General features: G+C 45.3%; 1 protein-coding gene and 1 pseudogene across 3 annotated transcripts; one reads left to right on the forward strand and one right to left on the reverse strand.

Annotated features, from left to right (window-relative positions):
- Positions 1–308: 308 nt before the first annotated feature.
- LOC140223270 (9-cis-epoxycarotenoid dioxygenase 1, chloroplastic-like) lies at positions 309–1,103 on the forward strand (annotated as a pseudogene).
- A 3,897-nt stretch (positions 1,104–5,000) lies between these two features.
- On the reverse strand, positions 5,001–14,812 carry LOC117863854 (sterol 3-beta-glucosyltransferase UGT80A2). 3 transcript variants are annotated; one of them, XM_034747721.2, is made up of 14 exons: positions 14,394–14,810; positions 13,124–13,305; positions 12,546–12,785; positions 12,318–12,429; positions 12,067–12,237; positions 11,159–11,222; positions 11,007–11,064; positions 9,763–9,940; positions 8,285–8,415; positions 7,211–7,313; positions 7,047–7,123; positions 6,827–6,874; positions 6,033–6,182; positions 5,001–5,475 (listed from the first exon to the last, which is right to left on the reverse strand). In XM_034747721.2, exons 1-14 carry the CDS (start codon positions 14,515–14,517, stop codon positions 5,299–5,301), a joined length of 1,815 nt encoding a protein of 604 aa, XP_034603612.1. In that variant the 5' UTR covers positions 14,518–14,810; the 3' UTR covers positions 5,001–5,298. The 3 variants fall into 3 exon arrangements, 2 of the variants coding, with proteins under 2 accessions (XP_034603612.1, XP_034603610.1); XM_034747719.2 differs by having other exon boundaries at positions 13,124–13,308; positions 14,394–14,809; XR_004642307.2 differs by lacking the exon at positions 5,001–5,475 and having other exon boundaries at positions 6,029–6,182; positions 7,047–7,142; positions 13,124–13,308; positions 14,394–14,812.
- Positions 14,813–15,516: the final 704 nt, after the last annotated feature.

Below are 15,516 nucleotides of genomic sequence, written 5' to 3' on the forward strand. Positions count from 1 at the left end.
CTTTATAATATTTTCATCTAAAAATGTCATAGATCTATGACGAGAACAAATGTGTCATAAAATTTTCGTTATAGATCAATACATTTCTTGGAGTGAAGTTGTGGTTCAATCAACGAAGGTCGAAACCCGGGTGCTGGCGCTCGGCTGCCAGTTAGGCAGCTAGATAGTACTCGAAAAAAATTGGCAACTATTCTTTGCCAAAAGAAAGAAATTAAATGAAAAGAGAGATAGGAAAAATGGGAATTAGTACCAGTCATTTTACTTTCTGCTGAATCCTCATCATTTCCAGATACGACCTTGACTTCAGGATGCAGTGGTTCAACGTGTCGGACTGCTTCTGCCTCCACATCTAGAATGCATGGGAGGATGCCGACGACGGCACCGTCATGATCATATGCTCCTGCATGACGCCTTCCAACATGCTCTTCTCCGACGACGACGGCACGGAGACTGTGCGTGCCACCCTTTCGAAGATCCAGCTGGACCTCGTACGAGGCGGTCGAGCTGACGGGAGATCACACCGGGGCTCAACCTCGAGGCCGGCACGGTGAACTGGTCCCAGCTGGGCCGGAGGACCTGGTACGCATACCTCGCCGTTGCCAAGCCGTAGCCGTGGTGCCGCGGCGTGTCCAAGATGGACCTGGACACGGGCGAGCTTGCCATGCATGAGTTCGGCGCCGGTATGTTCGGCGGCGAGCCGACATTCGTGCCAGCGGTGGGGGGTGCATCGTCAGATCAGGAGGAAGACGAGGGGCACGTGGTGGTGATGGTGCAAGATGAAGCGGCGGGCGCGGGGGAGCTGGTGGTGATGGACGCTTGCAGCATGGAGGTGGCGGCGACGGTGGCGCTGCCATGCCAGGTGCCGTATGGCTTCCACGGCGTGTTCGTCACACGGGAGCAGCTTGTCGCGCAGAGGGCGGCGTGTAGAGAAGTAGATAGGAAACACCACACATCCTAATGAGGGGGGTGACCTCTATATATATGGCCAATATGGCTTGGAGTACAAGGAATACATCAAGTGTACAAGGAAAGAATAAATACATCCTAAAATACACATATACTTCCTAATACCCGCCCGCAATTGAAGCGGAAGGATCACAGACGCACTGACCGGACCAAAACTCAGTAAACAAAGGAGTTGGCAGGCCCTTCATCATGATGTCCACGAACTGATGAGAGGACGGCACATGGAGGACCCGGACCTCACCCAAGGCCACCTTCTCATGGATGAAGTGAATATAAATCTTGATGTGCTTCGTGCGCCGATGATGCACCAGGTTGGCTATCATGTAGACAGCATTCACATTGTCACAGTAGACAACAGTGGCCAAAGCAAGCAGGACATGAAGCTCCTGAAGAAGTTGGCGCAGCCAGCAACACTCTGCCACAGCATGAGCCACAGCCCAGTACTCTGCCTCAGCACTGGAACGAGACACCGTGGCTTGACACTTGGAGGACCAAGACACCAGATTGTCATCGAGGTAGACGTAGAAGCTGGAGGTGGAGCGACTAGAGTTCGGGCAGCCAATCCAATCAGCATCGGAGTAGGCAGTCAGAGACTGAACAAGGCTCATGCCGATGTGAAGCTCGGAGGAGAGCGTGCCCTTTACATAGTGCAAGATGCGCTTGATCAGGGCCATGTGGGGCTCATGTGGATCATGCATAAAGAGGCACTGATGAGGACATCACCATGCTGGACATGCACGAGTCATGGTCTTCCCCAAGTTATAATTCGTCACCAACTCGGTCGTCGTGTTCATTTCAGATTCAGCCGACACCCCTGCACGGTTTCGGCCATATCTCTCTCATACGATATTGAAACGAGGCGTTCTTTGATGCGTTGGAATAGGAACGATGACGCTGTTCTTTTGGTTCTAGTCCTAGCTCTAGAAGGTTTTTGGATCATTCTGTGTGATCATGACAAGGTGCTGCATCACTAGTTTTGGGCCAACTTGGCCTTGTACCGTGTCGGGCCTTAAGCCCAAGTTGTGAGCGCCCCCTTCCTGGTTGCCCCCAACTCTAGTTCACCCCTTTTGACATAAACTCAGTAGCCGCCGCCTTAGAAACTCAGGTTTTGTTTAGTTCTAGTTTTCCTTTGAGAAACTGAGATTGATTCATTGTAACTATGGCGACAAGTCCTTTTACAATGATCCAGGCCCCTGCTCTTGTTCTCCTCAATTGTGTCGATTAGTCCTTTCGAATTGAGAGCTTGAATCCTTCTTTACTCATTCATATTTACAATATCAGATTGCGTGTTTATACTTTCTTGCTTGTATCCTTCGATTCGCTTGCAGGAAAAGCCTTCTCGGCGAGGTCAATCAAGTTGTGCTTGGTTGATAACCAACGGAGCAGCGGTGTAGCGGTTGTAGGGATTCGAATTATGTATGATTAGAAGCCCAGATCGTCAACGTCGAGTCTCCACCAATCAAATTTATCACTACCTTTCGGAAGATCGAGCCAGTGCTACATCAGGCACACCTATTGAACCGCATACACTAGGTCAGGTCAAGTCAGAGTGAGGTACTAAAGGGCCCTAGCAAGACTCCAATACTCAGAGCCGTCCTGGAGCTTTGCGTCGTTGTGTGCCAAAAACTTGGCATGAGTGTCAACGGGAGTCGCTGTAGAGTGACACTCAGCCATGCCAGCACACTGAAGAAGATCCAAGGCATACTGTCGTTGAGATAGGAACAAGCCCTAGGAGGAACGCATGATGGAGATGCCAAGGAAGTGGTGTAGGTCTCCAAGATCTGTCATGGCGAACTCGGAGTGAAGACACCCCATGATGTACCGAAGAAGAGTCGAGGACGAGGCGGTGAGGAGGATGTCGTTGACGTAGAGCAGCAGGTAGGCGATACTCGGTCCCTCTTTGTATGTCGGAGGTGGAGGTGATGAAGCCGAGCTGTCGAAGGAAGGACGCGAATCACTGGTACCACGCCCTCGGGGCCTGCTTCAGTCCATACAAGGACTTCTACAGGAGACAGACGTGATTGGGGGTGGTGGGATCGACGAAGCCGGGAGGCTGCTGGCAGTAGACAGTCGAGGTGTCTGTGAAGAAACTCATTCTTCACGTCCAGTTGGTGGATCAGCCAGGCGCAAGAAGTGGTGATGTTGACGACGGTCCGTATCATCGCCGGTTTGACGACCGAACTGAAGGTCTCATCGTAGTCAATGCCGTGATGCTGGGAGAAGCCACGAACCACCCAGCGTGCCTTGTGCCAGGCGAGGGACCCATCGGCATGGAACTTATGCCGGAAGATCCACTTGCCCGACACGACATTGGCACCGTGCGGCCGCGAGACTAGTCGCTAGGTGTCGTTGTCGATGAGGGCCTAGAACTCATCAACCATGGTGGCACGCCATTTGGCGTCAGCCAGGGCACTGCGATAGGTCGCCGGAATCGGAGAGGGCGGAGAAGAAGTCGAGGTTGTCATGCCATAGTAATGGCGCCGCTGGATTGCCCCAGTCACAGACCGAGTGACATGGTGCGGAGGGGCAGGTGGTGACAAGGAGGGCGCGGGCACCGCGGGTGCGGGGGGAGGACTGTGGGCGCTCACCCAACCGATAGGAGCACTCGCCGGTGCAGTCGGGGCGATCGCCGGAGCGGTCGGGTTGAGCGCCCGACCGAGCAGGGCGCTCACTGGTGTGGTCGGGACGCTCGCCCGACCGAGCGGTGCTATCACCGGTGCGGTCGAGGCATGCGCCCGACCGAGCAGGGCGCTCACTAATGCGATCGACGCGTCCGCCCGACCGATCGGAGCGTGCGCCGATGCGGTCGGGGCGTGCGCCCGACCGAGCGGAGCGCTCACCCAACCGATCGCATGCGCCGGTGCGGTTAGGGCGCTCGCCAGGGCGGTCAGAGCCACATCCACGTGTGGCGCGTTCGCGGTCGGAGCAGGCGGGAGCGCGACCACGCGCGCCGCGGTCGTGGTTGGAAGCGCTACAGTCGCGATCAGAGCAGGTCGGAGCACGGTGGAGAGCGGCAACCCGTCCGCAGATGGAGCAGGGTACACGGTCGTCCCGTGGAACAGGATGGCGGGGTCTCGTTGGTGAGTTCCTGCAAAACAACTGGTGAGGGCCACGGTTGCTCAACGTCTGACGATGGAGCGACCGAGGTGGAAGCGGAACATCGTAGGGGCTCAACAAAAGGAAGTCGAGCTGTGATGGGTGAGTAGGATGGGAGGAGAAGGGAAAGACAAACTCGTCAAAGATAACACATGGCGAGAGATGATGACTCGACTGGTGGACAAGTCAAGGTAGCGGTACACCTTGTGAGAGGAGGGATAACCGAGGAAGACACATGCGGCTGAGCGAGGAGCAAGCTCGTGGCGTGCCATGGCTGAAAGGTTAGGGTAGCAAAGACAACCGAAGACACGCAAGTGAGAGTACTCGGGAGATTGAGAGTAAAGGAGGCAGTAGGGGATGTCATTCTGAACGGCAGTACAGGGGTGCCGGTTCAGAAGATAGGTGGCGGTGGCGAGCGCCTCAACCTAGTATGGGGCAGCCATGGAGGCGTGAATGAGCAATGTGCGAGTCACGTTATTAAGAGTGCGCAGGACGTGCTCGGCTTTCCCATTTTGAGCTTGGGATTTTAGAATTCTTTTGACTCCGTTCTGCTAGATGGATAACTTACCATCAGGAGCGGATCCAACGATGCGGGCTGGAGCCTCCCTAGAAACTCACAATTGGAGCAGGGGTGGAGGAGGAGGAGAAATAGAGGAAGAAGAGGTGAAAGAAGAGGTAGGAAAGGAGAGCCCCCACTAGTGGGCACGTCTGCATCCGCGGCCATCCGCCCCTGCTTACCATGCGTCCGCCCCTGCTTTGAGACATTGTAATCTGATGAATAGGCAGCAGGCTTACAGGTGGACGATGCTGCGCTGTTTCTCTGTAGCTGCCAATACGTAATGCCAAAAAATTGTTCTCTTTTAGCGTAAGAACGCTGTCTATTTTTCAGATGATGCAATCGTGACATCCGCTTCTCGAAATAAAGCAACAAGCGATAATTATGCTGCATGAATCAATTTAACATTTTAACTAAAACCGAACCTTTGTCATATACACAATGGATTGGCCATGCAGATGTGAGATCGCCGTTTGCTGCACGGCAAACTTGCACAACAAAATTATACGCGCCGCATACTCACCACACCAAACAAGCACTCTTTACACATTAAATACCCGGAGGGGGAAAAGTGAAAACAGGAAAAGAATTGCAAAAACCCGCACTATGAGCACATTTCATGAAATACGATGATAATTCCTCTTCCTAGGAATTGTATACCATGATCGATGTGTTCTGCACTATGAGCAGCCCATACATCGACTTACTGGGCCTAGGAACTCCAGGAAGCTTGATGATTGTGGCGGACTCTGTTCCTCAGTTTTTGAAGGCAGGTGTCTGAGGAATGCCCTAACAGCACCTGTCACCCCGTCTTCAGATTCCATGGCTTTAGCCAGCTCCACAGCCTTTTCTTTCACCTGAAATTACATGGGGTATTATTTATGCACTTATTCGTTATGGTTAAGGGTGGATGAGTACCTTGTGACTACTTACCTCTGGCATGGTCACAGACGTGTGGGCCAAGCGTATCAGAGGAACAAATTCCATGCTACTCAACACTAGGCTACTCATGAAATAACACATCCAACACTACTTTTATGTGGCATAGGAGCTCTAATTGTAATTTGCACGAGTGTAAACTCTGCAATCTGACCCCATGCCAATTGCCAAAAGCCCAAAAGATAATCAAATATGCTAAATGTTGGTCATACATGCTAGAATTGAAATTTTATTTTATATCACCAAACAGAAACCAAGTTATGCAACACATGTCATGACTAGTCTTGCAACCAGTCTAGGTGGGTAGTTTGACTCCAGTCGTTGGCGTGAAACTTATGCTACCTATGCAAATTGACAACATCACTAATATACCACACCAATCACAATATCTTCTTGTCAACTGATGTCTAAGGGAAAAATAGCAACATCAATAAAACAATTTATGCTCTCTAGCAAAAAAAAATGCATAACTTACCGTTGGTTCCATCATGAAATTTATAGCATCAACCAACTTCTGCAAACCAAATTGATCAACTGGAATTGGTGGAGGTCCTAGCCCCCTTGCATGCACCCGGTCACCCCAGAAAGGTTGGTCACCAAAGAAAGGTACAATAGTTGTAGGACACTGCATTGTCACAGACACTAACATGAACAACTAAATTAAGTACAAGAAATCCTGCAATACTAGTGTGATGCAAGAAAAGTGTTTTAAACATATGATTCATTCCATCCTATTGCAAACGTGCCAGAGATAGGCTGAATGGCAAGTGGTGGTAGCTAGTTTAATACGTTTTTGCATCAAGGATAGTTTGTACTCCTTCTGGAGCCAGAATAAAAAGTTTGTTGATCCTTCGCGGCGGCGGCGGCTAGGGTGCGGAGCTCAGGCGCCATTGGAGCAACGGGCGACGGCACGCGCCATAAGTTTAGATAGCGGAAGCGAGAGGTCACGAGATCGTGATGGTCTCTTGCTACCATGATGGCTGAAGAATTCACACATAATCGGATTGTAGTCAACTGATGTTCACAGGTTACAACATATATAGATCACCAACCGATGCAATCTCAACCACCTTGACTCATGGAAACAGAATCAGGGGATGAGAGCAGGTTGGGATCGCGCATGATTGTGTTGGACGGGAAACGGTCACTGGTGCCGTACACGAGTAGGAAAGAACCAAGGAATTTCGCAAACAAGTGCAACTTACAAGAATAAATTCAAACAAACAATTGTACATTGAAATAAGACGTGGAGAGTGTCAGAGCACTTACCGCTGCTTTGAGACCAGCAGCTGTAGTTCCAGCACCACCATGATGCACCTATGGAGGCAGAAAAAGAAAAGAGTAAAAGCATAAACCTCCACTCAAATCTTATGTAGCATAAAGTCACCACAAAGTATCGAATGCGAACTTGTAGTCACTATAATTAAAAATTTTATAAGGTAAAACATGCTAATAGAGAGATGTTCCAAAAGTTCAAGCAATAGCTTACCACTGCCTTACACTGCAGAAAAAGCCAGTCGTGAGGGCAGTTGTCCAGTAGATATACAAAATCTTTTGGTTCTGCCACTGCCAAAAATTCTGGAGTCTGTCAGAATAGAATCAGAATATATGCCAGGCAACCAACAGAAGAAGAAACTAAGGTGAATAACTTACAGGTTCCAAGTCCACCCCAGCCTTTGTTAATGATACCTCTCTGTCCAGTCATTTCCAGTGCTTTGACAATAATTTCAGTCATCTTTTGTGGCTCTTGAACTGGCTAGTATATCAGGAGAAAAAACAAGTCAAATGCCAGAAAGTTGTTAAGGGAAAGCTATGATGGCTTTGCCTGCTCTACAACCTCAGAAGGTACATAACCCTACCACTTATTTCAATCATTCAAGTGTATAGTTAACTTTGTAGCATACCCATATGAACACTTGTAAAAGATTTAATCAAGCAATGCATAATTATACATAAAACAATCACAGGTGGTGTCAGTTCATATGCAATCAATTTTTTATAGTGACAGATCAGAAGACAGATTTGGAATGAACCAAGTACTGCAGAACTGGAGGCGTTCATGTCACATAAGTATTTGGTGGGCAGATTACAGAATTCTGACATACTAGCTGGAAAAGGGTGTTAATGGGTGACAGCATGAACTAATCCATTTCCAAAAATTGATCTCTAGGGCTAAAACACGAACCATGCTTCAGACCGCATGGTAGCTAGTAGTTATTAAAATTGGCTGGTTTTTAAGTCAGCACGTTTGGACAATTCTTCTAGATAAATTTAGCTTAAATTTGAAGTGAATACTTCTGTTGCACAAGGATTCAATGGTCTTTGTAACAAGACCATACTGTTACATTCACATACAAATATGTCACACATAAATTATACCACAAGACTACAAAGCTTTAAATGACAAATTACATGTTTTCAGTTATCATAACTAGTGAACATAGCATGTAAGATGCTGCTTTATGCAGTAGAACAGCCAAGAGTGCTTATGGTACAAGGTTACGAGCACTCTATAAATATCTCATATGCATGTAACCCTATTTAGACAGGAAGTTTGAAGTGCAAACTTCATACACATGCAAGTCAGCAAAATTACCAGCATATCTATAATACTTAAGTACAACGCATTAAACAATACAGTCAACAGATTAAACAATACAGTCGATCAGATCAAATGAGATTAAAACTTTGTATGAACTAAAAATAAGCCAGGTCAACTGATCTTACAAGGCTACCAAAACCAATATATATGGGCTTGTCACCAGCTTCAAGCCATTTCACAAGTGATTCAGGAGGTACATAATTGGAAGCAAGATCAAGGAAGCAAAATCCAACAACATCAATCTTGGGGCCCCAATCTGCACTCCAATAAATGAAAATCAAATAGAGTCGTTGGCCCATTCAAGACTAAAAAGCAATACTTGCTTGAGGAAAAACATAATCTGCAAAAGTCACAGAATGTGTTTTGACAATAACTTACTACACTGGCTAGGCCCTAAGCAGTTTTGGACGCAGGGTGTTACACGTATCATGTCTCCATAAAATTAACTGTGTATGAAGGCTCCTTACGAATACAGTTAAACAAGCAGTTTTTCATGTTCTACTTCAGATGACAATTCCCATAAATTTTAGACTTCTTCAAACTACAGACGATAACGATGTTATTAACCAACTAGTTAACAGTCATAACTGATGCCTGCTCTCATATAATAAAAAGTCCAGAAGAGTGCTCCCATAACATAGTTATTCAAAAGCTCAGGTACATTACCTCTCTAGTGCCATAAACAGTTTAACTCTTCCACTTAAGCAAAATTTGTGATGTAAGTTCCTTTTCAGTTAAACCAACTAGCATGCGTGTTCACTGTCTACAGAAACCCCGACTCCCCTATTGCTATCTTATTGATTCCTTTCTGCTATGGTCTTGCAATTGAGAATATAGGACAAAAGAGTGGCAGATGGATTAATGATGACCAATTGACCATGACTACACCAGCATCAGGAAGATGCCATGGCTTAGCCAAGGAGGTGGGCATGTGCCACGGGGCCGAAGCACAACTGCACAAGATTGAGAGGAAATTGGGGAAAGACAAGGGAAGGATGAACTTCTATGTCCTTTCGTAAGCAACAACATTGCCATGTCTCTCATTAATGAGAGGAGCCTAAGATAAGTTTGGAACCAGCAAAAGATATCCTAATTTGGAAACATGGTTCCTGACTCATATAGACCAAATCAAGATGAAGTCCCTTGGAGATAAACTACTAGCCATGTGAGCCACTGCTAGACATCAAGATGAAGTCCCTTGGCTGACATCTGGCTGTGCACCACCATAAGGTGTCGTGGGCCCCCGCCGTTGACCTTGAAACTACTATACCATCTCCATGAAATGAAATATATTCGATTTTCAAGTGCTTGTGATAGTTCTGTCCAAAGAAAAACACGTTTGTAACAGTGGCTGGCCCAAATCTGACCAATTACCATCCATATAAGATCTACTTTATGTAAATAGTCTTTTTTTTTACATAGAGAATTTCAGAACAGATCTTCAAGATTTTAACACCTATTAATGGATTAGCTGCCACCAGAAAAAATGAGCAAAAAAATATCAGAGATTCAGATTTGGCCGCATGCTTTGTCAACTTGTATGGGAAAAGAATGACAAAGTTAATTTTACAAATTTCAGCTCGAGCCAATAGCTATGGCAAACCTTTTGGTTTCGGGACTAGATGAGGACTCCAAATGTATCCATGAGGAATGTCATTGCCAGAACCCTGTGCACCACTTAGGTATGTTACTGGACGCAGCTTCAACTTTTTCTTTCTAAACTCATTTATCATATCCCTTATTCCAAGCCAAATCATTGAGTCCACAATTTGATATGAAAGCTGCAAATGGAGAAATAATTGTAAAGTTAAAGTATCAAATCAGATATTGTCATCAAGATCATCCAATCCAGCATATACGCTCAAGTAAATTCCTTCGGCTAGTAAGGTTGGGGCTTGCTTCTCATTGCAGAAGCTGAATAGTGAAGCTAATAACTTCGTGCACTTTGGCATCTGACATGATGCACTCAGCATCTTGCACGATAACATGAAAATCAGGCAGTTGGCCCCAGAAATCTCCAAATATCCCCATTAAAGTCAAGGAAACAAGATTGTGCGTATGCACTTATGCGTGAAAAGCAAAACAGCACACCAAAAGAATAAACTACAATGTTACTGTAAGAGTATCATTAATATACAGCAACTAATACTGCAAGAGTACCATGAATATAGAACAACTAACTCATTCTGGATATCACAACAATGTAATTATGTAATAATGCAAACTGTTGTTAAAAATCAGTAGATCAAACACTAATACATAATTACTGGAAATGCTGAAAGTAAAGACAAAGGAGAACCCTGTTGTTGGAACTAGTAGTTCAGTTGAAACAATTAGAAAAGAAATTCTAGGTTAAGTTGTAATTTTTAAAACAAAAGGAATTCTGGAATAGTATACGTTAGGGCCACATCCTTGCACAAGGAATAAGTTATTGGCAATGAAGCACATCCTCATCTTTTTCTGAAAAAAGAAAGAAGACTAAAGATACCCTTTCGCCATGTTATTTTCAGTTTTTATCAATTTGCACACTGATAAGACTGGTCAAACCAACGAGTTTTGACAATGTAGGATCAACATATCATGAAATGATATTAGATGCGTAGATATTTCAGTTATTCACCAATAACTCAACATTTTCTGAAGTGATCAATTTCGTTCTCTTGATTTGTTGTTTAACAAAGCAATGGAATTTGCATGATGATAAACCATTGAGGTGACTATTATGATTATTCTCCCCATGAACTTTCAATGATTTAGGAAGGTCCAGACCATTTGGGAGCTGAGAGGAGGTTGTGTAATAGTGTTAATTTTTCCCTAACGCAGATAATTAAAACAATGTAAACTTACTCGATATCCAGCAGATTGCTTCACACGAGAAAGAGGATGAGGAAATTCACTAGTTGGCCTGAATAAAAAGAACAAGTTAGATCCCCCCAAGTGACAATATTCCCTAGCAGATTTGTGGTCTTCAAAGAAAAAGAAGGATAACAGAGACTCACGTCCATGGCATGGTAAAGAATATATGAATAGGTACTTTCAGTGCTTCTGCCACATGCGTATGTCCTGAACAATAAGCATGCTTATAATTCAAACGAGTGAACTGATATAGGTCTTGATCACAAGAAGAAATATATGATATAGGTCTTGATCACAAGAAGAAATATATGCAGGAAGGAGACAATCAAGTGGCAGCATGTGGCATTAAATGTAACATTGATTTTATTGGAATTTGTTTGCATCATATCAGATATACTTCAAGTAAAGATTTGCTTGTAGTACTTTGGAGAAACTGATTGCCTTGTCAGACTTTGACTGAACAGTTAAGCAAATAAATAAACTGTAAGAGAAGGCCTGGCTCATAAAGAGGTACTATGGCCTGAGGCCTCTTAAAAGCTATGGATGGGCAGTTCTTTTGGTCCAACCTGAATGTTGCTTTGCCAGCCTGGCCAAAGCACTGCCTCCTTATAATCACGTCTCAGCAAAATTAAGCTTGATTGAAGTGAACCTGGTATTGAGGTTTTCCTCTTGCAATACTTATATGTTTTTCTACATGAATAGTCAGATTGTGCTTTCTTCTCTAGTAAATCAAGCCACAGTATGAATGGGGGTATCTCTACAAGAAATATGAAAAGGAAAAACATGACTTTACAGATAAGTTTGTCGCTATATCGTGTATCTAGGGGAAATACCAGCATGACAAAGATGAATAAAGGAAATAATCAATCTACGGTCGAACATCTTAAGTTAAACAAGTAACATGCAGATTCTATCACAGGAACATTTTTTTCCTTCATTTGGGGATTGTCTCTACTCTCTATGTTAGTTAAATGAACTTGATTTCAATAACCGGGAAAAGAAACAAAGCAAGGTGTAAAAAACCTTTTCAAGATAAAAAAGATACACTGACCATATGCAGGTGGATTCGCAATAATTGCGTCAACTTTGAAAGGAATGCCAGTGTCAGGATCAGCATCCTTGCAGGCAGGTAGCAAAGAAAATATTATTTCTTTAATCTGTTTTCTTTGAATAGCAATTTCTGATGGTCCCGAAGGTAGGAATCCTTTATTCTTCACCATGTCTGCTCAAATTATGAGCATATCAAGACATTAATCTTAAAATAATGTAAAAAACTTGGAAATTATTTGTTAAAAAGCATACATTCAGCAAGTATTTTGGGATCTCCACCAAGCGGGTAAAACTCCAGGCCAGCTGTTAGTACAAACTCCTTAAAGTTGGCATGAGTTGCCAATCGCACACGGTGCCCATAGTTCTAAAACAAAGATCAGAAATGACAAATATGATGGCATTCAGCTGCAAGAAGCACAAAACTAACCTGAATTGACAGAGAGAGAACTGGATTGATAACAAGTTTCGGCTATGACTGACCTGTAAGCGTTTTCCTATAGCGACAAATGGCTGCACATCTCCTCGTGTACCCACAATAAGTATAACAATTTGCATAGGAGGCCTGTATGGTATGTCTGCTCCATCCAATGATTCGTCAACAGGAACTTCAGTATAAGCATCTTCTGTCCCACCAGCTGTAGCTGGTTCCAGACCACTTGGCACATCAACAACCACAGTTCCATCATCTTTTACTGTAGCAATCCGATTCAGCATTTTGAGCTGCATAAGGTGGAACAAAGGTAAGGTAGCAAAAAGATCAAGTGATGAGCAAAAGGCTGCCATTCTGGTCCTAGTTAGCCATTTTCCAACTAGGAAGCCTTTTAACTTTTTCATGAGAACGTTGCAGTATTATGTAACATTTCCTCATCAGTTTCAAATAGACATTGCATGAATTTTAAAATATACATTAATTCAAAGAAAGTTGACCACTATTATGCACAAGTAATGCAACTATCTATTCCCAGTCCATAAACCAATAGATAATTCAGAGGCAAACCAAAACGAAAGAAGCTTCGGAGACAAAACAGATAAATACGAGCCCGGATGTATATATGCACCTTCTTTTTAATTGGAATCCTTTCATCAAATAACTGTTTAGCAGGATCATCAGCTGGATTGTTTTGCCGGCGGCGCTCAGTTCTAGACCTTTCCAAATTCGATGGGCCAACAGTTTCATTTGTTATTTCATCATTCTTAATCACCCCTGGCATGGTACTTGCTCTATGGAGACCTCTGTCATCTACTGGGAGAACAAAGGATAGTCATATCAGCAGAAAGAAAAAATGGATAGCAATTACCATCGCTAACTATAATGAAATTGAGACTAAATTGTACCAACAAAAACTACAATAGCATTGGTCAGTTAAATGCCAACTTAAATTACATACTGTTTGACCAAAGCACACCGCTCAATACTCTGATAAAGAATGCACTGGTCTAACCATGGAGCATGTAACATCTAGGCTACTGACTTCATTTCAACAAGCCATAGGCCTATCCCAATAACCCAAAAAAGACTAGCATGGTAAATGGCACATTTATGTGTTGGGCATGTTTCAGCAAGTCATAAAATTGTAAGCAAGACTAAACAAAACAAGATCATCGAATGTTGCAATCTAACAGTTAGATTATGTGACCAACAGAGACAACATCAAAGAAGTTACTAGCATAGATCACAAACATGTCTGCCAATGTATACAAATTTGGAATAATCCAGTTCAGCTAACTAATCACACCTTATCTCGTTAGAAATAGAAATTTGAGCGCAATCTATACATTTAAGAAGCTAAACTTTACAAGTAGGCTCAAGAAACCATGTTCCAAAAGCGAAGAAAGTCCAGGAGCACAAATGGTCACCAGAAACTATGATCGCCAAACCAGACTCATTCAGGGAGACCAATGCTGGTGTGCCAATGCCTAAAATTAGCAGTCAACAGAACAAGCAATTGGCACCCTCTGGAAATAGGAATAGGATATGCCTACCTAGCTCTAACACTCAATGCAAAAAAGGTGCCCAATCAGTCACAGAGACGGCACAAAAACTAGGCGCACCTCAACGGTGTGCAGCGAGCACCGAGATCATTTCATCCTGAAACATGTGCACAACATCAGGTTGGTTCCTGATCGCCCTATCCCACTAATCACGATTCACCGAGCAGGGATCGAAGTAGGCGGTTGCCAATCCGCGGAGACGAAAGCGAACCGCCTACTCAATACCCCCCTTGAGCGGTGGCGGCGCGAAACCCCCACACACAACCCACCCGACACCGACACTAGCAGCACCGGAACCCTCACGACGCAGGGAGAGCGGAGGATGCGGGAGATCACCTGCGGAGGACGACTCCGCGGCGGGGGGGCTGTTCCCGGAGCGGTCCCCGTTGGGAGCCGAGGGCGCCGGAGCTTCCCCTCCTCCCGCTCCCGCGACGCCGCTGCCGCTCTCCTCGGCCGCCATTTATACACAGCCCGCGCGGCGGACGGACGGACGGACGGACGCCCGCGCGGCGGCTGCTTCTCGGGAACCCGCTGCTGGTGCTGCGCGCCGCCGGATCCACGCCTCGGTGGGTGAATATGCTTGCCTTGGCTCGCTCGTCCCGGCGGGCCTCGGTTTTGCGTCAGGGCAGGGGGGAAGGAATTGGAATTCGCTGGCCGTGCGCCGCGGCGGAAAGCGGTGGAGGGGGAGAGCAAAGCAAAGCGGCCGATGCGATGCCTGCTGGCTGCTGCTGGTGGTGTGCCTCGCTGGGCTGTGTTGCGCTGTGCTTCCTTCTCTCTGTCCGCGCCTGCTTCGCTGTGATTTTTTTTTCAACTTTTTATTTGTTTTCCCTTTTTCGCCTTTACATTATTTTCTGCTTTTTTTCCGGTCCTAACCTGTGCTGTGTGAGGCTGGCACCTGGCAGAGGGAGCCAAACAACAAAAGCAAAAAAAAACAAGGCACTCCGAAAATGGCCGTATCCCTTTCCGTTTTCCCGGCGGCGGATCACTGTGCTTGTGAGCGAGATCAGGAAGCGCAAGCGGTCGTGGCGGGATGGCGGCACGTCCTCGCCTCTGGCTGCGTGGGCACTGTGCAGGTGGTGCGGTTGGCGAGGGCAGTTTGAAAAGCGTGTTTGACCGTCGGTTGAATCTAATTTTCGGCCCTATCCCACGCACGCGCAAGGTTCTGAGCTAGTCGTACGATTTATACCAAGTTTATTAAAATATATAATAGGAAAAAGGTTCTTATGCAACTTAAAATATTTTTTAAAAAAAGGTTTCCTATCAAACAATTCATAGCACATTTTTTTCAAAAATACGTAGAAGAAAAAGGTGCTGCTTGTAATGCTTGCGTATGAATGCATCCTCATGTAGGGTGAGGAAATATTTCTTTCCATGTAAAAAAGACTTGTAGCCTGCCCATAAAAAACAAAATAACAATCTTTATCTTCTTCTTCTCTTTTCTCTGTATCTCTCTCCATCC

The sequence above is a fragment of the Setaria viridis genome, chromosome 7, assembly GCF_005286985.2.
Source record: "Setaria viridis chromosome 7, Setaria_viridis_v4.0, whole genome shotgun sequence".
In the NCBI taxonomy this organism is placed as follows: domain Eukaryota; kingdom Viridiplantae; phylum Streptophyta; class Magnoliopsida; order Poales; family Poaceae; genus Setaria; species Setaria viridis.

Bases quoted from the DNA above. Each gene is read 5' to 3' on its own strand.
- LOC117863854 (XM_034747719.2), bottom strand. From the start codon at position 14,517: ATGGCGGCCGAGGAGAGCGGCAGCGGCGTCGCGGGAGCGGGAGGAGGG. The intron at 8,416-9,762 runs GTTTGCCATAGC...ATTGGAGTGCAG, and splicing joins TCTAGTCCCGAAACCAAAAG to ATTGGGGCCCCAAGATTGAT. The intron at 6,875-7,046 runs GTAAGCTATTGC...CTGCCTCCATAG, and splicing joins TTCTGCAGTGTAAGGCAGTG to GTGCATCATGGTGGTGCTGG.